Consider the following 24,495-nt stretch of genomic DNA (forward strand, 5'->3'; position numbering starts at 1 on the left):
CCTGTTGAGTCTGCTTTAGTCTCATTTTCTTCTCTCAATCAGTGATCAGTAAGGACTGTTTCTATTCCCTCTTGGACCAATGATTGGAAAGTCAAGTTTCAATTGCTTTGTTTTTTTTTCTAATTCAATCCACTGGAGCCAATGTTTCTAATTGCTCCTGAGCTAGGGCAGTTAAAGGTCAATCGCAGTTCTGTGGATCCAAAGGTCATACAAGATTAGTGAACCTTCCCTCACGGCATGGTGGCAGTGTGGTTGGTACTGCTGCCTCACAGTGCCAACGGCTCAGGTTCGATTCCTGGCTTGGGTCACTGTCTATGCGGAGTCTGCACATTCTCCCAGTGTCTGCATGGGTTTCCTCCGGGTGCCCCAGTTTCCTCCCACAGTCTTAAAGATGTGCTGGTTAGGTGCATTGACCATGCTAAATTCTCCCTCAGTGTACCCAAACAGGCACCAGAGTGTGGTGACTAAGGGATTTTCATAATAACTTCATTACTGTGGCGTCATGAGGTGGCAGTGCTAAACATTGTGCCACCCCTAATAATAAGTAATAACTAATAAATAAACTTTCTAAAGTGAACAGACTTCAATGCCAGTTACAATGCAAAAAGCAGACAGGGCACGACCAACCCAAGATTCTACCTCTGGCCACTCCCCTGCTCTTTGAAGTTGCAGCATCAAATCTTCTATAACCTCCCCAGTGGGCAAACGAGGCCTTGGTTTAATGTTTCATCAGAGGGTCATGATGTGGAGATGCCGGCGTTGGACTGGGGTAAACACAGTAAGACGTCTCACAACACCAGGTTAAAGTCCAACAGGTTTATTTGGTAGCAAAAGCACTAGCTTTTCGAATCTCACTAACTGTCCTGGCTGGAGACATTACACGTCTCTTTAACCTGTGCTTAACCCTCTCTCCGCTCATATTGTCTGTACCTTTAAAACGTGATTACCTGTAAAGACTCGCATTCCAACCATTATTTTGTAAATTGAGTTTGTGTCTTTATACGCCCTGTTTGTGAACAGAACCCCCACTTACCTGACAAAGGAGCAGCGCTCCGAAAGCTAGTGGCTTTTGCTACCAAATACACCTGTTGGACTTTAACCTGGTGTTGTTAAAACTCTTATTCTGTCAAGAAGCCAATTTTGTATCCATTTAGATACCTCACCCTGGATCCCGTGAGATCCATATGGAGAAGAAACATGAATCTTTTGGACCAAATTGCCTGTTTCTGATTGTAAATATTTATGATGTGGAGTTGCCGGCGTTGGACTGGGGTGGGCACAGTAAGAAGTCTCACAAAACCAGGTTAAAGTCCAACGGGTTTATTTGGTAGCACGAGCTTTCGGAGCGCTGCCCCTTCATCAGGTAACTTGTGCTACCAACTAAACCTGTTGGACTTTAACCTGGTGTTGTGAGACATCTCACTGTGTCTTCAGAGGCTGGCAGCTCTGACACTACGGAGCTCCCTGTAGTGTCTGGAGAGGACTTTGAGCCCACAGCCTGCTGCCTCAGAGGCAAGAATAATAGCCACTCCAGTAATACACACGGTGGCTGAGAGGTCTCTCACCTGCAGTGTCAACTCTGTTTCTGTCTCCACAGATGCTGCCAGACTTGCTGAGTGTTCCCAGCATTATGTGTTCCTTTTACCGTGGCAGCACGGTGGCACAGTGGTTAGCGCTGCTGCCTCACAGCGCCAGGGACCCAGGTTCAATTCCCGGCTTGGGTCACTGTCTGTGTGGAGTTTGCACATTCTCCCCGTGTCTGCCTGGGTTTCCTCCGGGTGCTCCGGTTTCCTCCCACAGTCTGAAAGACGTGCTGGTTAGGGTGCATTGGCCGGGTTAAATTCTCCCTCAGTGTACCCGAACAGGCACCGGAGTGTGGCGACTAGGAGAATTTCACAGTAACTTCATTGCAGTGTGAATGTAAACCTTACTTGTGACTAATAAATAAACTTAAAAACTTAATCATAAAATTAGTGTATTGGGTTGTCAGATTCCCAACGCCAGACTGCAGTCTGCAAAGGCCTCAGGTTGACCTAACAGGGACAAGATGGATACAGAACTGGCTCAGTCATAGAAGTCATGATGTGGAGATGCCGGCGTCTCAGTCATAGTCATACTCAGTCATAGAAGACAGAGGGTAGCAGTGGGTTCTGAATGGAGGGCTGTGGCTAGTGGCGTTCCTCAGGGCTCAGTGCTGGGATCTTTGCTGTTTATAATATATAAATGATTTGGAGGAAAATGTGACTGGTTTGATTAGTAATTTTCCAAATGAGACAAAGGTTGTTGGAATGCGGATAATGATGAGGACTGTCAGAGGATACAGCAGGATATAGATCGGTTGGAGACTTGGGCGGAGAGATGGCAGATGGAGTTTAATCCAGACAAATGGGAGATAATGCATTTTGGAAGGTCTAATACAGATGGAAATATACAGTAAATGGCAGAACCCTTAAGAGTAGTGATAGGAAAGGGATCTGGGTGTACAAGTACACAGGTCACAAAGTGGCAATGCAGGTGGAGAAGGTAGTCAAGAAGGCATATGGCATGCTTGCCTTCATCGGCAGGGCATTGAGTTTAAAAATTGGCAAGTCATGTTGTAGCTTTATAGAACCTTGGTTAGGCCGCACTTGGAATATAGTGTTCAATTCTGGTCGCTACACTACCAGAAGGATGTGGAGGCTTTGGAGAGGGTACAGAAAAGATTTACCAGGATGTTGTCTGGTATGGAGGGCATTAGCTATGAGGAGAGGTTGGAGAAGCTTGGTTTGTTCTCACTGGAATGATGGAGGTTGAGGGGGCGACCTGATAGAAGTCTACAAGATTATGAGGGGCATGGACAGAGTGGATAGTCAGAAGCTTTTTCTCCGGGGTGGAAGAGTCAATTACTAGGGGGCATAGGTTTAAGGTGTGGGGGGCAAGGTTTAAAGGAGATGTACGAGGCAAGATTTTTACACAGAGGGTGGTGGGTGCCTGGAACTCCCTATCGGGGAGGTAGCGGAAGCAGATACCATAGTGATTTTTAAAGGGCGTCTTGACAAATACATGAATAGGATGGGAATAGAGGGATATGGTCCCCGGAAGGGTAGGTGGTTTTAGTTCAGACGGGCAGCATGGTCAGTGCTGGCTTGGAGGGCCGAAGGGCCTGTTCCTGCGCTGTAATTTTCATTGTTCTTTGGTTGTACAGACTAAAAGGGAGCACTGGAATTTCCCTCCCAACTCCAATGAAAGTGGGGAGAGCCATCATACTGTGCGAATCCTCTCTCACCAACCCTCCTCCTCCATTCAATCACACCACCTGTAGGGTGAAAATCTCCCCATATTCCAGTCACCACAGAGACCGGCCTGAAGAAACAGTCAATTATTTATTTAAAAACTAATCTGAAAATTCAGATACAAAGACATAAAAAGAACCAAAAAAAAAGAAATCTTGACACACAATTTGGCTCCAGCATTCAAGGTCAAAACTTCAGTCACCTGACGTGAGGGACCGAGAGAGAGCAAGAAAAAGCAGTACATTGTGGAAGCATTAAACTCTTGGCCACACAATAACTTAATACCAGAGTATCAGTACATTGAAAAGATGGACAAGCACAAACATGACAGGAACTGTCCTTGTACCATTCCAAGGGGAGTCAACAGAATGGAAAATGAGGCAGCGTCTGATCAGGCAGTGCCCGTTACTGTGCCAAACAGACCCCTTGTTCAAACAGGCATTTCTCATACTCATTTTAGGGCGGAATTTTAAACAAAATGCCCCTTGCCTCAGCTTCACGTCAATCGCAAGGAAGGATTGACCCTGATTCAAGTAAACAAAGTTCCTTTAGAAAATTTGCCCTCTGCATTACTGAATGGAACACATTCAACAATCTATAAAATCACATACCATAATAATTGGCATAAGACAAGTGAGACTCACCCTGAGCCTGTGAATTCATCAGGTTCTTGCTCTTTGGCTTTTGTCGGTCTAACTACATTTGACTGTTTCCCATACTGGCAGTTACCTCAAGGTGTTGCACTGAAATCCGGCCCAATCCCCTCTCTATGCGGCCGGTCTTAGTTCAAAACTGCACACAGTCCCTTCAATCTCACTTAGAACCGATACAAAAGCTGGTGTAGGGAATGGACAAGTGTCGTAGGCTTAATCTTTAGAATGGGCCGCATGATGAGCCTTCCGTTTAGCACCCATCACATCCACACCTGGAAGCCGATGCTGGAGGGAAGGAGGAAGAAGATTTGCCTGGTGATGTCTCGGATCTGGGATTGGCTCATTGCCAGCACCAAGGAAGATGTCCAAAATGGGAGGCGGTGTCGTTTCTGAAACACTAACATTGCCAGTCTTCCGTATATAATCAAACACACACGATCATTATTTTTCTTGTGGTAATGGGTTTATAAGTCGGGGTGTGCTAAGAGACCCAAGGGGAAGGGAATGGGCCAAACCTCCCCCAGAAACAAACTGCACTCTGGCAAAAAGCAAGTGTTTCTCTCCCCCAAAACTCCTGGTCCTTGCTGCTTTATGTATCTTTTTTTTTAATGTGTAAAAATATATGTCTTATATACATTAAACATAGAAACGCAGGTTAATAAGCCCATATTAAAAAAAGGATGAAATTAAGGCAGTAGCCTTCAGCTACGCACTAATCAAGCTTTTCTTCCCATGACCTGATTGGTCACTCTGTAATCCGCTGTGCAAAAATCTGGTAATCTTATTGGACATTTCAATCAAAAAGTAATCTGATTGTCTGATCGGTCGTTTCTGGTTGAAAATTGAAGAGTTCTTCCCTTCCCCCTCGGGTATTTTCTCCTCTTAGAAATGTGGAGGTTTAACTGATTAGGAGGTACCTGGTTGTAACCAACAATCGTGGGATTCATCCCTGAAAAAGTTAGCAAATCCCAGCATTTCTTCCATTGCCTTCTGATACCTTCCCATATGGACACCACGGTGCGATTCTTTCCAATCTTCAACTTAACACAGTTCACATTATTAATAATAAAAAGTAACCATGAGTCTCAAGCGTTTGCCCAGACCTAGTGTCCGGGCTCCAGTGCAGAGGGTTGCTGAGGCAGCTGGTATATCCGTATCCTCGCATTCCAGGCTGAACAACAAAAGGCAACACAGCCAAGCAATTCAAGGCGAAATTACTGGGTCCCTGACAAATCTTCAATAAAGTGCATGGAGTGAAGATCTCCCACACATCCAGGGAACTAGGCCCCGGCCTGAGGTGAACCTTTTCCCCCCCAAACTCTCCTCCTCACTGTAGTGTCTAAAAAAACATAAAAATGCAATTGATTTTTATTTACATACATGAACTCGCATTGCTTCATTTAACAAGGCCAATTAAAATAAGCAACCAAATGTGGGGTTAATTTCCAAGAAATAAAATTGAAATGTTATGCTAAATTTTTTTCCCTTAAGAGAAATACTGCAGGGTGACGTAATAGATATCTTTTAAATTATTAAATGTTTGACTGGAGGAAGGTGTTTCACTTCGAGGCGATATCAATATAATATAGTCAGTAATAAATCTAACAGTGATTTCAGGGGAGGCCGATGGCCTAGTGGTATTATCGCGAGACTATTAATCCAGAAACTCAGCTAATGTTCTGGGGACCCGGGTTCGAATCCGGCCACGACAGTCAGTAGAATTTGAATTCAATAAAACATATCAGGAATTAAGAATCTACTGATGACCATGAAACCATTGTCAATTATCGGAAAAACCCATCGGGTTCACTAATTTCCTTTAGGGAAGGAAATCTGCCATCCTTACCTGGTCTGGCCTACATGTGACTCCAGAGCCACAGCAATGTGGTTGACTCTCAACTGCCCTTAGGCAGCTTGGGATGGGCAATAAATGCTGGCCCAGCCAGTGATGCACATGTCCCACAAATGAATAAAAAATAGGAAAGTTATTTGCAGAGTGGTTAAAATGTGGAACTGACGATTACAGAGGGTAGTTAAGATACAGACGCATTTAAAAGGAAGGTTGGATAAACACGAGGGATAAGGATTTGCTGATAGCGAGATGATGGGGAGGGGTAGGAGGAACCTCATGTGGAACACAAAAACCGACACAGACCAGGTGGGCTGAATGGCCTGGCTCTGTGCTGTAAATTTGTAATATAGAAATATTCACATCCTGAATAGAATGAAATATATGGACCAATCATCAGCAGTGCTTCACAAGATCACCATCATGTGATATCTGACAGTGAATCACCATTAGATCAGGTGACTAAAAGCTCGATCAAAATGCCTTAAAAAGGAAAAGCAAGGTAGAGAGGTTTAGGGAGGAAATTCCAGAACTTAGGGTCCAGGTGGCTGAAGGTACGACAGCCTGTGGTGCTGTAGTTAAAATCAGGGGTGTGTAAGTGGCTGGAAGTCAATGGAACCTTGGTGAGTTCCTGCAGTGCATCTTGTAAATGGTGAGCATGACTGCTACTGTCCATCAGTGGTGGAGGGTTTGAATGTTTGTGGGAGGCATAACAATCAAGTAGGGCTGCTTTGTCCTGGATGGTGTCGAGCTTCTTGAGTGTTGTTGGAGCTGCACTGATCCAGGCAAGTGGAGAGTATTCCATCACACTCCTGACTTGTGCCTTGTAGGTGGGGGACAGGCTTAGTGATGGTGGGGGAGGGAGGGACAGGAAGCCTACATAGACCTACATTGAATCCCTACAGTGCAGAAAAAGACCATTCGGCCATCGAGACTGCACTGACCACAATCCCGCCCAGGCCCCATTCCCGTAGCCCCACATATTTACACTGCAAATCCCCTGACACGAGGGCCAATTTATCATGGCCAATCAACCTAACCCACACATCTTTGGACTGTGGAAAGAAACCGGAGCACCCGGAGGAATCCCACGCAGAGGCAAGTTAATCGCGACAGGATTGGTAGCCCACAATATTTATCTGGCTGGTCCAGTTGAGTTTCTGGTCAATGGTAACCCCCAGGATGTGGATAGGGGGGGGGGGGGGGGGGATTCAGGGACAGTAATGCCATTGAATGTCAGCATGAATAAAGTGAATGCAACATAAAATGTTTGAAAATGGAATTTCATTTTGAAAGACTTCATAAAGCTCTCAATAAGCCTGAGGTTAACAGCAACGGAACTGGGCAGGAAAGTCTTGGTCTTGATGGAGAGTCTTCCTGTTTGACCAGGAGACTCTGTAATATGAGAAAAAAGAGCTGACGTTTCGAGTCCAGATGACCCTTTGTCAAAGCTATCAATTGGTCGTCTGGACTGGAAACGTCAGCTCTTTTCTCTCCTTACAGATGCTGCCAGACCTGCTGAGATTTTCCAGCATTTTCTCTTTTAAAGTAAAGTTTATTTATTAATCACAAGTAAGGCTTACATTAACACTGCAATGAAGCTACTGTGAAATTCCCCTAGTCGCCACACTCCGGCGCCTGTTCAGGTCAATGTACCCTAACCAGCACGTCTTTCAGAATGTGGGAGGAAACCGGAGCACCCGGAGGAAAGCCATGCAGACATGGGGAGAACGTGCAAACTCCACACTGACAGTGATCTAAGCTGGGAATCGAACCCGGGTCCCTGGTGCTATGAGGCAGCAGTGCTCACCACTGTGCCACCGTGCCGCCCCCAACTGGTTTCAGATTCCAGCGTCTGCCGCATTTTGCTTTTATTTAGACTCTGGAATACCTCGCTCATAGCTGCTGTATCTTCAGCTCACAGCAGCTTTCGTCAATAAAAAGCTTCCCTCCCCACTGAATTGCGTGCAGTTTCTGGGAATTTTAATTGGAGTCACTTGGCGAATGGCAAAGAGAGTAAATGGCACAATGTCAGAAATACCACACAATTGGCAAAACTCCCAGCCTGACTACTTAGCGACAAGCTTCTAAGTGGATGTTTCACTCGTTGCTATGAGACCATTTGCTCGACCTTTTGGGATGGTTTGATTGTTCAGCGTTGCCAGAGCCCTTGCTGCCTTGGTTTCTAAATGCTAGGCGAGTCCTTCAAACATCCCATAACATCCAAATCCTGGGTGTATAGGGGGTAGGCGTCAGTAAGTAGAACTGCAACGTCCTTGCTGTTCCCGTCTCTGTGATTGACAGATTGACTAAAATCAAACCGAGTTTCGGTTGAGTACGGTAGCACAGTGGGTTAGCACTGCTGCCTCACAGCACCAGGGACCTGGGTTCGATTCCCAGTTTGGGTCACTGTCTGTGTGGAGTTTGCACATTCTCCTCGTGTCTGTGTGGGTTTCCTCCGGGTGCTCCAGTTTCCTCCCACACAGTCTGAAAGACGCACTGGTTAGGTGCATTGGCCATGCTAAATTCTCCCACAGTGTACCCAAACAGGCACCGGAGTGTGGCGACTAGGGGATTTTCGCAGTAACTTCATTGCAGTGTTAATGTAAGCCCACTTGTGACACTAATAAATAAACTTTAAAGTGTTTGTACCATGCTGGATGCAGCCACTGGGTGGCAGGAGTGCATCACATGATGAGTCTGAACATTGCAGGGGCGGAGAGGGGGAAGGGAAGGGGACGACAGAGAACGAGAGAGCGCGAGAATGGGGAAACAGGTGCAGACGAGAGATGGTGAAATGAGCGGAGGGAGTTTGCCAGTCGAGATGCTGATTGAGGAGCAGAGAGAGATCAGGAGCAGGAATCTTGACCTTTCTCTATCCCTCTCTCTGTAGCCCAGGGAGAGTGCACCGGGTGAACCGGTGAAAGGTGCTGAGTGGATTAAGGGAATTATGTAATAATTTGGCCCCTTCCTCAACATTTTGTTTATTTTATAAATTATTTAGAGAAAGTGAACACTGCGGAAATAGGACGTGTGTCCTGAGTGTGAGGATGCCAGTGTGACAATGGGGAGGGGGGGTGGGGTGGAAGGGGGGGGGGGGGGGTGGGGAGGGACTGTGTGCCAGTGTGATGGGTGAGACACTGTGTGCCGGTGTGATGGTTGAGGCACTGTGTGCCAGTGTGATGGGTGAGGCACTGTGTGCCAGTGTGATGGTTGAGGCACTGTGTGCCAGTGATGGGTGAGACACTGTGTGCCAGTGTGATGGGTGAGGCACTGTGTGCCAGTGATGGGTGAGACACTGTGTGCCAGTGTGATGGTTGAGGCACTGTGTGCCAGTGTGATGGGTGAGGCACTGTGTGCCAGTGATGGGTGAGACACTGTGTGCCAGTGTGATGGGTGAGACATTGTGCCAGTATGATGGGTGAGGCACTGTGTGCCAATGTGATGGGTGAGGCACTGTGTGCCAGTGTGATGGGTGAGGCACTGTGCCAGTGTGATGGGTGAGACATTGTGCCAGTGTGATGGGTGAGACATTGTGCCAGTATGATGGGTGAGGCACTGTGTGCCAGTGTGATGGGTGAGGCACTGTGTGCCAGTGTGATGGGTGAGACATTGTGCCAGTGTGATGGGTGAGACACTGTGTGCCAGTGTGATGGGTGAGGCACTGTGTGCCAGTGTGATGGGTGAGACATTGTGCCAGTGTGATGGGTGAGGCACTGTGTGCCAGTGTGATGGGTGAGACATTGTGCCAGTGTGATGGGTGAGGCACTGTGCCAGTGTGATGGGTGAGACATTGTGCCAGTATGATGGGTGAGGCACTGTGTGCCAGTGTGATGGGTGAGGCACTGTGTGCCAGTGTGATGGGTGAGGCACTGTGCCAGTGTGATGGGTGAGGCACTGTGTGCCAGTGTGATGGGTGAGACATTGTGCCAGTGTGATGGGTGAGACATTGTGCCAGTGTGATGGGTGAGGCACTGTGTGCCAGTGTGATGGGTGAGGCACTGTGTGCCAGTGTGATGGGTGAGGCACTGTGTGCCAGTGTGATGGGTGAGGCACTGTGTGCCAGTGTGATGGGTGAGGCACTGTGTGCCAGTGTGATGGGTGAGGCACTGTGTGCCAGTGTGATGGGTGAGGCACTGTGTGCCAGTGTGATGGGTGAGGCACTGTGTGCCAGTGTGATGGGTGAGACATTGTGCCAGTGTGATGGGTGAGGCACTGTGTGCCAGTGTGATGGGTGAGGCACTGTGTGCCAGTGTGATGGGGGACAGAGTTGGGAACAGTGTGCCTCTTGTACTTACACTGATGACATTGTAGATCCAGTCGAGCAGGGCAGTCACATCGCTGTAAACTCCGGGTCGATTGGGACGGGCACATCCACTCCCCCAGCTCACAATCCCGATTACCTGCCAGTATCTCTGGAAGTAAACTAACGGACCCCCGCTATCCCCCTGAAAAGAGACAGAATGGCAAATTCAACAGTCCATCTGGTAGAATCTCACACTCAATACGCAGGGTCACATTCCAGTGTACACAGACAGGAATGTCAGAACATCAGAGACCAATCAGCTTCTCAAGCCCGTCCCACCATCGATTTAGATTGTGGCTTTCAAGTATCTTAAATCCCACAAAACGTGCCTTAGTTCCAAAAGAGAGATTTCACTTAAAGTTCACCAGCTCCTCAATTCCAATGTGGATGAAAAACAATGATTGAGAGAGTTGCATTCTCTCCCTCTTCCCTTGAAAGAGTTGGCATCTTTCTGAGTACAGCACTGGGCTAGCTCACTCAGGAGGCACTCCCAGAGCGAGAGTACAGATGGTCAGCAGAGCACTGGACAATGGTGTGGGAGGTGGTGGGGAGGGTGGGAAAAAGGGGGGTCATTGCAGGCAGGCCCCATCCCACCCACAAAACAATTGGGTCTTCAATTGAGGAATTTAATATGCACAAGAGTAAATGTGCATTTGATAGAAGGAATAAGGAGGTCACTTACTGGAGAGTCCAGAGGAGGTTCACGGGAATGAAAATCTTGACATATGAGGAGCATCTGAGGACTCTGGGTCTGTACTCGATGGAGTTTAGAAGGATGGGTTGGGGGGGGGGGGGGGGGGGGGGAGCGGTTCTCTTTGAAACGTACAGAATATTGAAAGCCCTGGGTAGAATGGACGTGGGAAGATGTTTCCATTAACAGGAGAGACGAGGATCCGAGGGCACAGCTTCAGAGTAAAGGGACGACCCTTTAGAACCGAGTTAAGGAGGAACTTCTTCAGCCAGAGAGTGGTGAATCTGTGGAATTCATTGCTTTTAAGACAAAGATAGATGGGTTCTTGATGGGTAAGGGAATCAAGGGTTACGAGGAAAAAGCAGGAGAATGGGGTTGAGAAATTCATCAACCATGATCAAATTGCAGAGCAGACTCAACGGGCCGAATGGCCTAATTCTGCTCCTATATCCTCTGGTCTCATGGGGAGAAAATAAAAACAGGCTAAATGAGGAGAGGTGACCTGACTGATGGGTTTGATAAGGTGGACACAGAAGATGGTACAGCTTAAAGTGAATTCAAAACACTTGGAGCAAAATATGAAATATGATTAATGATTCTAATAAATAATTCAGTAAAAAAAACTTTAGATAAATTAGAGAGAAGGTCTCGATTTGGATCAAATATCCAGTTCATGTGCTGTGGGTTTTATTCAGTGCTTGAACAGTGAAAATAAGTTTGGGAATTGTTGAATAGTTTGACTACGTTATCACACAGTTTCTCCACCAACTTTCTCTACTTTCACTACTTTCTCAGAAGACTAAGGAAATTTGGCACGTCAGCTACAACTCTCACCAACTTTTACAGATGCACCATAGAAAGCATTCTTTCTGGTTGTATCACAGCTTGGTATAGCTCCTGCTCTGCCCAGGACCGCAAGGAACTACAAAAGGTCATGAATGTAGCCCAATCCATCACACAAACCAGCCTCCCATTCATTGACTCTGTCTACGCTTCCCGCTGCCTCGGCAAAGCAGCCAGCATAATTAAGGACCCCACGCACCCCGGACATTCTCTCTTCCACCTTCTTCCGTTGGGAAAAAGATACAAAAGTCTGAGGTCACGTACCAACTGACTCAAGAAGCTTCTTCCCTGCTGCTGTTAGACTTTTAAATGGACCTACCTCACATTAAGTTGATCTTTCTCCACACCCTAGCTATGACTGTAACACTACATTCTGTACTCTCTCCTTTCCTTCTCTATGAACGGTGTGCTTTGTCTGTATAGCACGCAAGAAACAATACTTTTCACCGTATGCTAATACATGTGACAATAATAAATCAAATCAAATCAAATCACTGCCCAATCTGCTCAGAGCGGGACCCAAAACTCTAGAACCTACTGCTTCTTTCAGGGACCTGGCTCTGCATTCATCCCCGTCCATACCTGACATGCGTCCACCTTGCCAGCCAGGTACCCCGCACACAGCATACGGTCAGTGATGTGCCCACCGTATAACTGTCTGCTATTGCAAACGTCCCGTCCAATCAGCGATACATTAGCTTGTTGAAGCACAGTTGACACTTTACCTGTTATAAGAACAAAAAAAAACAAAAATTAAGAATCACAGAAGGAGATTGACCCCAGTTAACAAAACCCAAGCTGACAGTTTGATGCAGTGCAGAGAGAGTTCCGCACCGTCAAGGGTGCCATCTGTCTGATGAAGCTTTAAACCGAAACCCTATCTGCCCTGTTAGATGGACATTAAAAGATCCATCGGCACCATCTTGAAGAACAGACAAATTTTCCCCCTATCTCCTGTCCAGGATTTATCCCACAACCAATATCACTGAAAAGAAATGTGCGCATTATTACATTGATATTTGTGGAACTGTTTTGTTTATTCGTTCATGGATGTGGACATCGCTGGCTGGGCCAGCATTTGTTGCCCATCCCAGAGGGTAATTAAGAGTCGACCTGTGCTGTGTATCAGGGGTCACATGTAGGCCAGACCGGGTAAGGATGGCAGATTTCCTTCCCTAATGGACATTAGTGATAACCAGATGGGTTTTTCCAACAATGGTTTCATGTTCATCAGTAGACTTTTCAATTCCAGATTTTTATTGAGTTTAAATTTCACCATCTGCTGTGCTGGGATTTGAACTCAGGTCCCCAGAGCATTACCCTGGGTCTCTGGATTACTAGTCCAGCGACAATACCACTACACCATTGCCTCCCCAACTTGAAAATTGGCTTCCTGTGTTTCCTACATTGTAACAGTGACTACACTTCAAAAGTATTTCAAATGATCTGTGTTCCTCCAGTTCAGGCCTCCTGTGCAACATTGATTTAGTTCATCCCACCATTAGTGTCCATCCCTCAGCCAAAAGGCCTGAATTCCTTTCCTAAACCTCAGCATCTCTCTCATGTCTCCTCCAAGACATTTCTTAAAACCTGCTTCCTTGACCAACCTCTCCTTTATGTTTTGATGTCAAATTCTGTCTGATAATGCTCTTGTGAAATGCCTTGAGACATATTACTACCTTAAAGGTGCTATATAAATGCAAATTGTTGTGCTTTCAAGCAGCCAATCTCAGAGGGGGTGTGGACATCATGTGTCCCAGAATGTGGTCGACCAGAATTGGCAACCCCGCCATTTTACTAAAATTTGCTCTGAATTATTTCATTGGTGGATAAACCCCAAATTGGAATGCCAAAATTTGTTAGTGTGACCTATTAGAGATTTAATTGAATCATAGAATCCCAAGAGGGCAGAAGGTCGAGTCTGCATCGAGTCTGCACAGACCATCTGACAGAACATCTGAACCAAGCCTTTGAGAAGGTACAATGCCTGCTCCAATCAGCTTGGATCATGTAGATCAAGCCCAAAACCCCTAACCTACACATTTTGAACACTAAGGGGCAATTCAGCATGGCCAACCCACCTACTTTCACATTTTTGGACTGTGGGAGGAAACTGGAGCACCCGGAGGAAACCCGCGCAGACACGAGGAAAATGTGCAAACTTCACACAGACAGTTACCCGAGGCTGGAATTGAACCCAGGTCCCTGGTGCTGCGAGGCAGCAGTGCTAACCACTGCTCCACCGTGCCGCACAAGTTATCAAATAACAGGAGTTCAAAAACATTATTTCTGCCTCTCTCCAAGACCAAACACTGCCTACAGAGACAGAAAGCTCATTATCCCTGGAGCACAACATAGGAGAAACCCCTTTTCCAGCCATTTATGAATAGATAGTTTCTTATCTAATAGTAACAACAATAGAAACAGGAGCAGGAGGAGGCCATTTGGCCCTGTGAGCCAGGATTGCCATTTGTTATGATCATGGCTGATCATCCAACTCAATATTCTGATCCTATTTTCCCTCGATACCTTTCATCCCAAGAGTTTTATGTGGCTCCTTCTTGAAAACATACAGGGCTGAATTTTTGCAAAAAAATTCTAAGTGTAAGACAGGCAAGAGAAAGGAGATTTTCTCGCTGGTTTTTTTCAGCAAGGTAAGTGATGGCAATTTACAGCAATCTGTGCAATACAGCGGCTGTAATGTGAATCCTGCCAGTAGAGGGGTGCGGATCTCGGCTCGCTTGTAAGGCCGGCTACTAAGCTCTAGGGGCGCCATTGTGCAGGCGCCCCGATCAACCAGTATACTGTGCACACAAAGTACACAGTATACTGAGAGATCTGTCACCTCTCCACCCCCCACATACATCGCACTCCCCCACCCCAATCATGGCCCATCGATCCCCTCCCCCCCCCCCCTACCCACCCAATCGCGGCCCCAGCCAATCACCCCCTCCCAATCACAGCCCCATGCTAAGCATATCATGAATGCTTAAATCAACCTCATGCCTTGGACGGATTTCACCAGCAGAACGGGGCTGGCAAGATCACGAGGGGGCAGAAATTGGGCGCGAACCCAATTTTACGCCTCTTGCCCTGTCTTACTGGATCGCCATGCGTGGCAAGCTGGTAAACTCCCAGCCACAATGTTTTGGCCTCAATTGCTCTCTCAACTGATCCCTGGTTCTGGACACCCCCACCATTGGGAACATCCTTCCTGTATCCTCCACCCTGTTAGAATTTTCTCGATGCTCCTTACCAAACTGCTTTGTGTAGCCCCAGCCGGTGACCCATGCCATGTTTTTCGTTTGAAATCTGGAGTTGTAGTTGGGTAAACAAACCGGACGGATGTAATCTTGAATCAAGAAATGGAGAGAAATTATTCTGCAGGAAGAGATTGAGTTCATAGCAAAATAAATGACTGTGGGCTTAGGCGCACCATTTTACCTTGGACAGAACCAATATATCCTGGGTCAGATAAGAGATAGAAAATCATTTTTTATTTAAATTACCATATTTTTCAATGTACAGGTTAATGTGGCATACAAGTAGAATTGGTGAGATTTCCAATTTTTCCAACTCCAAGTCAACACAGTAAGAGAAAAGCAGACCAGAAAAACTGATTCAATTCAAATCTTTTATTAATACATTGGACAGAGCTGAACGGTATTTAATCTGCAGCACTCAGCTCACTGCATCGAGACATATCCGTCCAATTTCTGTTCAATGTTAGTTGACCTGGCCTTAGATCCATGGTCTGCTTTTCTGGTCTCCCTGGCTGTATGTAACACACCCTGCGCCAATCCCAAACTTTATCGCGTTGGGGGCGGCACGGTGGCACAATGGTTAGCACTGCTGCCTCACAGCGCCAGGGACCTGGGTTCGATTCCCGACTTGGGTCACTGTGTGTGTGGAGTTTGCACGTTCCCCCCATGTCTGTGTGGGTTTCCTCCGGGTGCTCCAGTTTCCTCCCACAGTCCAAAGATGTGTGGGTTAGGTTGACCATGATTGACCATGCAAAATGATCCCTTGGTGTCCCGGGATGTGATAGGTTGGAGGGATTAGCAGGATAACTAAGCGGGGATAGGGCCTGGGTGGGACTGTGGTCGGTGCAGACTCAAAGGGCCGAATGGGCTCCTTCTGCACTGTGGGATTTTTATGATTCTATGCCTGGTGAGCTTCCACATTTCCGTCACTTTCCTCTATACACATTTCATGATTTGCAGCAGGAACTCTGCCATAAAGGATTGTCGCAACTGGACTGCAGGTGTTTTGGTGCATGTCGTGGGATTGGCTTGGATTTATTTATAAGGCATCAGCATTTAAATCCACCTGCAAGGTAGATATGTTGAAGTGGAGGACAGGACAAGGTCTGATCTTCACGGGGGGGGGGGGGGGGTCTCATCTTAAACATCAAAAACACAGTAATTCTTGGGCTGTGGTATTAGCCACACAAATCGATGCAGCACGTCAGGGTTAAGGGAGCACTGAGCCCAAGGAGATTGACAGCATTCACAGCCACAATAGCATGTACATGGAAGTGATAAGCTGCACCCCTGTGCTGGCGCATAGAGGGAGGAGAGGATTAAGTTTGGTTGTGATAGCACCCATGGTTGAATTTCTTGCCCAAGCTGCCTGGGATAATATGAAACATGACTGTTTCAACTCATGGAACCCGCACCCCAGTGAGAGTCAGTGTGTGTGGAACCTGTATCCCAGTGAGAATCAGTGTGTGTGGAGCCCGTACCCCAGTGAGAGTCAGTGTGTGTGGACCCGTACCCCAGTGAGAGTCAGTGTGTGTGGAGCCCGTACCCCAGTGAGAGTCAGTGTGTGTGGAACCTGTACCCCAGTGGGAGTCGGTGTGTGTGGAACCTGTACCCCAGTGGGAGTCAGTGTGTGTGGAACCTGTACCCCAGTGAGAGTCAGTGTGTGTGGAACCTGTATCCCAGTGAGAATCAGTGTGTGTGGAACCCGTACCCCAGTGAGAATCAGTGTGTGTGGAACCTGTATCCCAGTGAGAGTCAGTGTGTGTGGAAGCTGTATCCCAGTGAGAGTCAGTGTGTGTGGAACCAGTACCCCAGTGAGAGTCAGTGTGTGTGGAACCCATACCTCAGTGAGAGTCAGTGTGTGTGGAACCCGTACCCCAGTGAGAGTCAGTGTGTGTGGAGCCCGTACCCCAGTGAGAGTCAGTGTGTGTGGAACCTGTACCCCAGTGAGAGTCGGTGTGTGTGGAACCCGTACCCCAGTGAGAGTCAGTGTGTGTGGAACCTGTACCCCAGTGGGAGTCGGTGTGTGTGGAACCTGTACCCCAGTGGGAGTCAGTGTGTGTGGAACCTGTACCCCAGTGAGAGTCAGTGTGTGTGGAACCTGTATCCCAGTGAGAATCAGTGTGTGTGGAACCCGTACCCCAGTGAGAATCAGTGTGTGTGGAACCTGTATCCCAGTGAGAGTCAGTGTGTGTGGAAGCTGTATCCCAGTGAGAGTCAGTGTGTGTGGAACCAGTACCCCAGTGAGAGTCAGTGTGTGTGGAACCCATACCTCAGTGAGAGTCAGTGTGTGTGGAACCCGTACCCCAGTGAGAGTCAGTGTGTGTGGAACCCATACCTCAGTGAGAGTCAGTGTGTGTGGAACCCGTACCCCAGTGAGAGTCAGTGTGTGTGAGACCCGTACCCCAGTGAGAGTCAGTGTGTGTGAGACCCGTACCCCAATGAGAGTCAGTGTGTGTGAGACCCGTACCCCAGTGAGAGCCGGACCCAGTACCCCAGAGAGGTAAATCTTCAAGACAGTAAGGGAAAATTGCACAGAAACAGGTGTTCTTAGTGAAGAAATGTTGACTAATGAGGGGGTAATGGAGAATTAACAATCAAACATAGTTCATTCATTAACAGAGCTCCTATCTGTGCTCGAGCTGTGTCTTACCTGTGAACGGTAACTCTGATCTCACTTTAATGAGTGCAACATCATAGTCACTGGTCCGGTCGTTGTAGAGTGCATTTGTGACGATTTTGACAACAGAGAAACTCTTTCCCCCGGAGTAGAGAGTCTCACTCCCAGCAAACACCCTCCAGTTCCCTATCTGATGGTACTCCCTGGAATAAACAACTCAAATCAGCAAATCATTCCAAAAAGAAAAACAGTTTAATTGCTGCTTTTGACACTGGGACCAATCAGACGGTATAGAGGGAGCTTTATCCTGTTTCCAACACTGTGTTGTATCTGTCCTGAGAGTGTTTGATGGACAGAGTGTAGAGGGACCTTTACTCTGTATGTAACCCCATGCTGTACCTGTCCTGCGAGTGTTTGATGGGGTAAGAAGTCTAACAACACCAGGTTAAAGTCCAACAGGTTTATTTGGTAGCAAAAGCCACTAGCTTTGGGAGTCGATGGCCTAGTGGTATTATCGCCAGACTATTAAACCAGAAACTCAGCTAATGTTCTGGGGATGCGGGTTCGAATCCTGCCACGGCAGATGGTGGAATTTGAATTCAATAAAAATATCTAGAATTAAGAATCTACTGATAACCATGAAACCATTGTCGATTGTCAGGAAAAACCCATCTGGTTCACTAATGTCCTTTGGGCGGCACGGTAGCACAGTGGCTAGCACTGCTGCTTCACAGCTCCAGGGCCCGGGTTCGATTCCCGGCTCGGGTCGCTGTCTGTGTGGAGTTTGCACATTCTCCTCGTGTCTGCGTGGGTTTCCTCCGGGTGCTCCGGTTTCCTCCCACAGTCCAAAGATGTGCGGGTTAGGTTGATTGGCTAGGTTAAAAAAATTGCCCCTTAGAGTCCTGGGATGTGTAGGTTAGAGGGATTAGTAGGTAAAATATGTGGGGGTAGGGCCTGGGTGGGATTGTGGTCGGTGCAGACTCGATGGGCCGAATGGCCTCCTTCTGCACTGTAGGGTTTCTATGATTTCTATGATAGCTGATAGTGTGACATGAACCCAATGCCATCATCTCACGTGGGAACACCATCCACCAGGTACACGGTACATACTCTTGCAACTCGGCCAACATTGTCTACCTGATACACTGCAGGAAAGGATGCCCCGAGGCATAGTACATTGGGGAAACCATGCAGACACTACGACAACGGATGAATGAACACCGCTCGACAATCACCAGGCAAGACTGTTCTCTTCCTGTTGGGGAACACTTCAGCGGTCACGGCATTCAGCCTCTGATCTTCAGGTAAGCGTTCTGTCAAGGCGGCCTTCACGACACACAACAACGCAGAATCGCTGAGCAGAAACTGATAGCCAAGCTCCGCACACATGAGGACGGCCTCAACTGGGATCTTGGGTTCATGTCACACTATCAGTAACCCCCATGACTTGCCTGGACTTGCAAAATCTCACTAACTTTCCTGTCTGGAAACAATACACATCTTTTTAACCGGTGCCTAATGTTCTCTCCACTCACATTGTCTGTACCTTTAAGACTTGATTAGCTGTAAAGACTCACATTCCAATCATTATTCATGTAAATTGAGTTTGTGTCTTTGTGCCCTGTTTGTGATCAGAACTCCCACCCACCTGACGAAGGAACAGCGTTCCGAAAGCTAGTGGCTTTTGCTACTAAAATAAACCTGTTGGACTTTAACCTGGTGTTGTTAGACTTCTTACTGTGTTTACCCCAGTCCAACGCCGGCATCTCCACAGTGTTTGATGGGGACAGTGTAGAGGTAGCTTTACTCTGTATCCAACCAAGTGCTGTACCTATCCTGGGAGTTTTTGATGGGCATTTCCACTCCATCTGACGAAGGAGCAGCGCTCCGAAAGCTTATGGTATTTGCTACCAAATAAACCTGTTGGACTTTAACCTGGTGTTGTGAGACTTCTTACTGTTTTTGATGGGGACAGTGTAGAGGGAGCTTTACTCTGTATCCAACCAAGTGCTGTACCTATCCTGGGAGTGTTTGATGGGGACAGTGTAGAGGGAGCTTTAATCTGTATCTAACCCCGTGCTGTATCTGTCCGGGGAGTGTTTGATGGGGTCAGTGTATAGGGAGCATTACTCTATATCTAACCCTGTGCTGTACCTGTCCTGGGAGTGTTTGATGGGGACAGTGTAGAGGGAGCTTTAGTCTATATCGAACCCCGTGCTGTACCTGTCCTGGGAGTGTTTGATGGGGGACAGTGTAGAGGAGGCTTTACTCTGTATCTAACTCCGTGCTGTACCTGTCTTGGGAGTGTTTGATGGGGACATTGTAGAAGGAGCTTTACTCTGTATCTAACCCCGTGCTGTACCTGACCTGGGAGTGTTTGATGGGTTCAGTGTATAGGGAACATTACTCTATATCTAACCCTGTGCTGTACCTATCCTGGGAATTTTTGATGGGGACATTGTAGAGGGAGCTTTAGTCTGTATCTAAGCCCGTGCTGTACCTGTCTTGGGAGTGTTTGATGGGGACGGTGTAGAGGGAGCTTTACTCTGTATCTAACCCCGTGCTGTACCTGTCCTGGGAGTGTTTGATGGGGACAGTGTAGAGGGAGCTTTAGTCTGTATCTAAGCCCGTGCTGTACCTGTCTTGGGAGTGTTTGATGGGGACATTGTAGAGGGAGATTTAGTCTGTACCTAAGCCCGTGCTGTACCTGTCTTGGGAGTGTTTGATGGGGACGGTGTAGAGGGAGCTTTACTCTGTATCTAACCCCGTGCTGTACCTGTCCTGGGAGTGTTTGATGGGGACAGTGTAGAGGGAGCTTTACTCTGTATCTAACCCCGTGCTGTACCTGTCCTGGGAGTGTTTGATGGGGTCAGTGTATAGGGAACATTACTCTATATCTAACCCTGTGCTGTACCTATCCTGGGAATTTTTGATGGGGACATTGTAGAGGGAGCTTTACTCTGTATCTAACCCCGTGCTGTACCTGTCCTGGGAGAGTTTGATGGGGACATTGTAGAGGGAGCTTTAGTCTGTATCTAACCCCGTGCTGTACCTGTCTTGGGAGTGTTTGATGGGGTCAGTGGAAACAGAGTGATTGATGGAGTATGAGTGTGAGGCAGGGGTGGAGTGTCAATCAATTGGGAGAAAGTGCAAAGTGGGGAGTGGGGAGTGGGGTGGTGGAATCGGGTTGATGTGTGACAGAGCGCATCATTATGTATAAACTTACTCTGGGAAACAGTGTGCAGCAGTTAGGACCCATTGGGAATTGATAATGCTCCCACCACACAGATGCTGTCTCTTGTATTGGAGGCTGACCTGCCAGGGCCATTCGTCAATATTGGCGTTGGTACCCCCCACAATCCGGTCACTGGCACTTCGCTCACACCCTGAAACATTTCAAGACAAAATACCCATTCGGTTATTTTCTCCAAGATTGAACAGAAAACAATTCTTCAGGATAATTGAAAAATGCAAACTAATCATTGGAGCATCGGAATTTGTCGGAGCAAAAGAAACCTTGTCCAATCACCTTCCTTTCTGGATTAATATGAATTAGAGAAAGCAGAAACACAGCCAATTGTCCTTTGACTCCTGAAAATGGATTCTACAACACACAATTTCTTGGACTAGACATATAAATACTGTGGCTACAAGAACCAGTCGCAGGCTGGGAATTCTGCGGCAAGTAACTCACCTCCTGACTCCCCAAGACTGTCCACCATCTACAAGGCACAAATCAGGAGTGTGATGGGATATTTGCCACTTGTCTAATTCTGCTCCTATGTCTTATGGTCTTATTAAGGGGATCAGGGGTTATGGGGAAAAGGCAGGAGAATGGGGATGAGAAAAGAAATCAGCCATGATTGAATGGCAGAGCAGACCCGATGGGCCAAGTGGCCTAATTCTGTTCCTATGTCTTATGGTCTTGTCTGGATCAGCGCAGCTCCAAAAAAGCTCAACATCATTAAGGACAAAGCAGCCCGCTTGATTGGCACCATATCCATCACTCCCTCCGCCACTGACTCACAGTGACAGCAGCGTGTACTATCCATAGGGTGCACTGCAGGAACTGGAGTCATAGAGGTTTACAGCATGGAAACAGGCCCTTTGGCCCAGCCTGTCCATGCCACCCTTTTTTTTTAAACCGCTAAGCTAATCCCAATTGTCTGCATTTGGCCCATATCCCTCTATACCCATCGTACCCATGTAATTGACAAAATTATACCCGCCTCTACTACTACCACTGGCAGCTTGTTCCAGACACTCACCACCCTGTGTGTGAACAAATTGCCCCTCTGGACCCTTTTGTATCTCTCCCCTCCCACCTTAAACCAATGCCCTCTAGTTTTAGACTCCCCTACCTCTGGGAAAAGATGTTGGCTATGTTGCTGATCTATGCCCCTCATTATTTTATAGACCTCTATAAGATCACCCCTAAGCCTCCTACACTCACCAAAGCTCCTTCGACAGCACCTTCCAAACCCGCAACCTCTACCACTTTGAAGAACAAAAACCTCAAGTGCATGAGAACACCACCAACTCCAAGTTCTCGTCTACAAAACGCACCATTTTGACTTGGAAATATCTGGCCATTCTTTCATCTGCACTGTGTCAAAATCTGTGAACTCACTTGCTAACAGCACTGTGGAAGTGCCCACACCACACAGACTGCAGTAGTTCAAGGCAGCTGTGCACCACAAACTTCTCAAAAGGCAATGGCAGACAGACAATAGTTGCCGTGAGGTCAGCGTCTTGGGAATGTTATAAAACACAATTAACACAGAGATTAAACGAATCACACTGAAACTGTTCCTGTCGCTTGATGAGTGCACAAGACCTTATAAGAAACATTTGTCAGGAATCAGATGGTGTGCAACGCAATAAAGGCCCTGAAGCCAATATAGGGCCAGTAATCAAATAATTGTTAGTTAAAACAGAACCCCAGGAAACAAACGACAATATAATCATATGGCCCACTGTCTGGGTCTGCTGTTGACTCATTGGCAGAAGATTGATTGTTGTGCTTTGTCAACAATTGTATCAAATCTATACCAGGATGGTAGACAAAGAGCAAGGTGAGCTTTAGTTTCCAATTCCAGTTTCCCTATCCAGCGATAGTTAAGAAAGCCCACCAACACCTCTACTTTCTCAGGAGGCTAAGGAAATTTGGCATGTCAGCTACAACTCTCACCATTTTTTACAGACGCACCATAGGAAGCATTCTTTCTGGTTGTATCACAGCTTGGTGTGGCTCCTGCTCTGCCCAAGACCGCAAAAAACTATAAAGGGTCGTGAGTGAAGCCCAGTGCACCACTCAAACCAGCCTCCATCCACTGACACTGCCTACACTTCCCGCTGCCTCGGAAAAGCAGCCAGCATAATCAAGGATCCCACGCACCCCGGACATTCTCTCTTCCACCTTCTTCCGTCAGGAAAAAGATACAAAAGTCTGAAGTCACGTACCAACCGACTCAAGAACAGCTTCTTCCCTGCTGCTGTCAGACTTTTGAATGGACCTACCTTGCATTAAGTTGATCTTTCTCTACACCCTAGCTATGACTGTAACACTACATTCTGCACTCTCTCCTTTCCTTCTCTATGTACGGTATGCTTTGTCTGTATCGCGCACAAGAAACAATACTTTTCACTGTATGCTAATGCATGTGACAATAATAAAACAAATCAAAACTTTCCACTAGCAAACTGCTGAGTGGAAATTACCAAATATACAGAGACTCTGAAGAACTTAAATTGAAAAATAGGGAATAGTAAATTAACTTACGTGCACAGACTAAAGAGACAATCTTCTCAGAATAACAAAACCTAAACAGAAAGTAATGGTTCAGTTAATGGTCGAGTGGCTGATTTATTTTTCAGCTAAGCTTTAACTTTATTTAATTTTGTTCAGATGTTGACCTGGTGCCAGGGAGAGATAATAAAATGCTGCAATTACACTGACAGTCCATTCAGAAAACTTGGAGCAATGTTCCTGATTTTAGATCACAAGCTATTTAATAGCTGAAGCATTTCTTTGGACATGCCCAAGTGATTTCACGCCAGCAACCACAAAACCTCTGGCTTTGTGTTTGATACAAGTTCGGATCTGTGCTTCAGTTCAGGAAGGGTTTTGACCGACTGGATAAAGAGAACCGTTCCCAGCCTTTGAAGATCGATATCCAGAAGGCACCGATGATAAAGTGATTGGCAAAAGACCCAGTGATGGGAAGCTTCTTAATGCAACACGCGGTTAGGATTTGCAATGGATAAGGCAATGGGGGCTCATTCTGTAGTAATTTTCAAAAAGGAAATTGTAGGGAAACGGGGAAGGCCAGAGGAATGGGATGAGCTGGATTGTCCTTCAAAAGAGCTGGCAAAGACCTGATGGGCCAAATGGTCTCCATTTGCCGTGCACTCCTCTACAATTCTGGGAATGAAATTCCACCCCCCCCCCCCCTCTATATATCTCAACTGCCAAAAAAAACTCCCCAATAAATTAATCTGGAACAATCTCAAAGCTCAAGTGTGATGTGACTCTATGGTCAAAGGTGAGAACGCGTTCAAAAATAAATAGGTAACTTTGTTCAAGGGAAGTCACAGGATGTTTGAACAAAGAAAATTACAGCACAGGAACTGGTCCTTTGGCCCTCCAAGCCTGCACCGACCATGCTGCCCAACAGAACTAAAACCCCGTACCCGTCCGGGGACCATATCCCTCTATTCCCATCCTATTCATATATTTGTCAGGACACCCCTTAAAAGTCACTATCGTATCTGCTTCCACTACGTCCCCCCGCAGTGAGTTCCAGGCACCCACCACCCTCTGTGTAACAAACTTGCCTCGTACATCTCCTTTAAACCTTCCCCCTCACACCTTAAACATATGCCCACGAGTAATTGACTCTTCCACCCTGGGAAAAAGCTTCTGACTACCCACTCTGTCCATGCCCCTCATGATCTTGTAGACTTCTATCAGGTCACCCCTCAACCTCCGTTGTTCC

The 24,495-nt window shown here is 47.0% G+C and overlaps 1 protein-coding gene across 6 annotated transcripts in view; it reads right to left on the reverse strand.

Moving 5' to 3' along the window:
- Nucleotides 1-3,342: 3,342 nt before the first annotated feature.
- The window catches only part of LOC144479953 (transmembrane protease serine 4-like), a 77,058-nt gene continuing 55,905 nt past the window's right edge, over nucleotides 3,343-24,495 (reverse strand). For all 6 annotated transcript variants that reach the window (XM_078199039.1, XM_078199038.1, XM_078199043.1 and 3 more), the window contains 7 exons: nucleotides 23,280-23,320; nucleotides 20,724-20,883; nucleotides 17,531-17,700; nucleotides 14,871-14,966; nucleotides 12,197-12,339; nucleotides 10,073-10,222; nucleotides 3,343-5,264 (listed from right to left, as the gene is read on the reverse strand). In XM_078199039.1, the coding sequence (XP_078055165.1) occupies nucleotides 5,253-5,264; nucleotides 10,073-10,222; nucleotides 12,197-12,339; nucleotides 14,871-14,966; nucleotides 17,531-17,700; nucleotides 20,724-20,883; nucleotides 23,280-23,320 (772 nt within the window). In that variant the 3' untranslated portion in view covers nucleotides 3,343-5,252. The remainder of the gene's footprint in view (nucleotides 5,265-10,072; nucleotides 10,223-12,196; nucleotides 12,340-14,870; nucleotides 14,967-17,530; nucleotides 17,701-20,723; nucleotides 20,884-23,279; nucleotides 23,321-24,495) is intronic.

Source organism: Mustelus asterias, chromosome 27 (assembly GCF_964213995.1).
Source record: "Mustelus asterias chromosome 27, sMusAst1.hap1.1, whole genome shotgun sequence".
Lineage (NCBI taxonomy): Eukaryota > Metazoa > Chordata > Chondrichthyes > Carcharhiniformes > Triakidae > Mustelus > Mustelus asterias.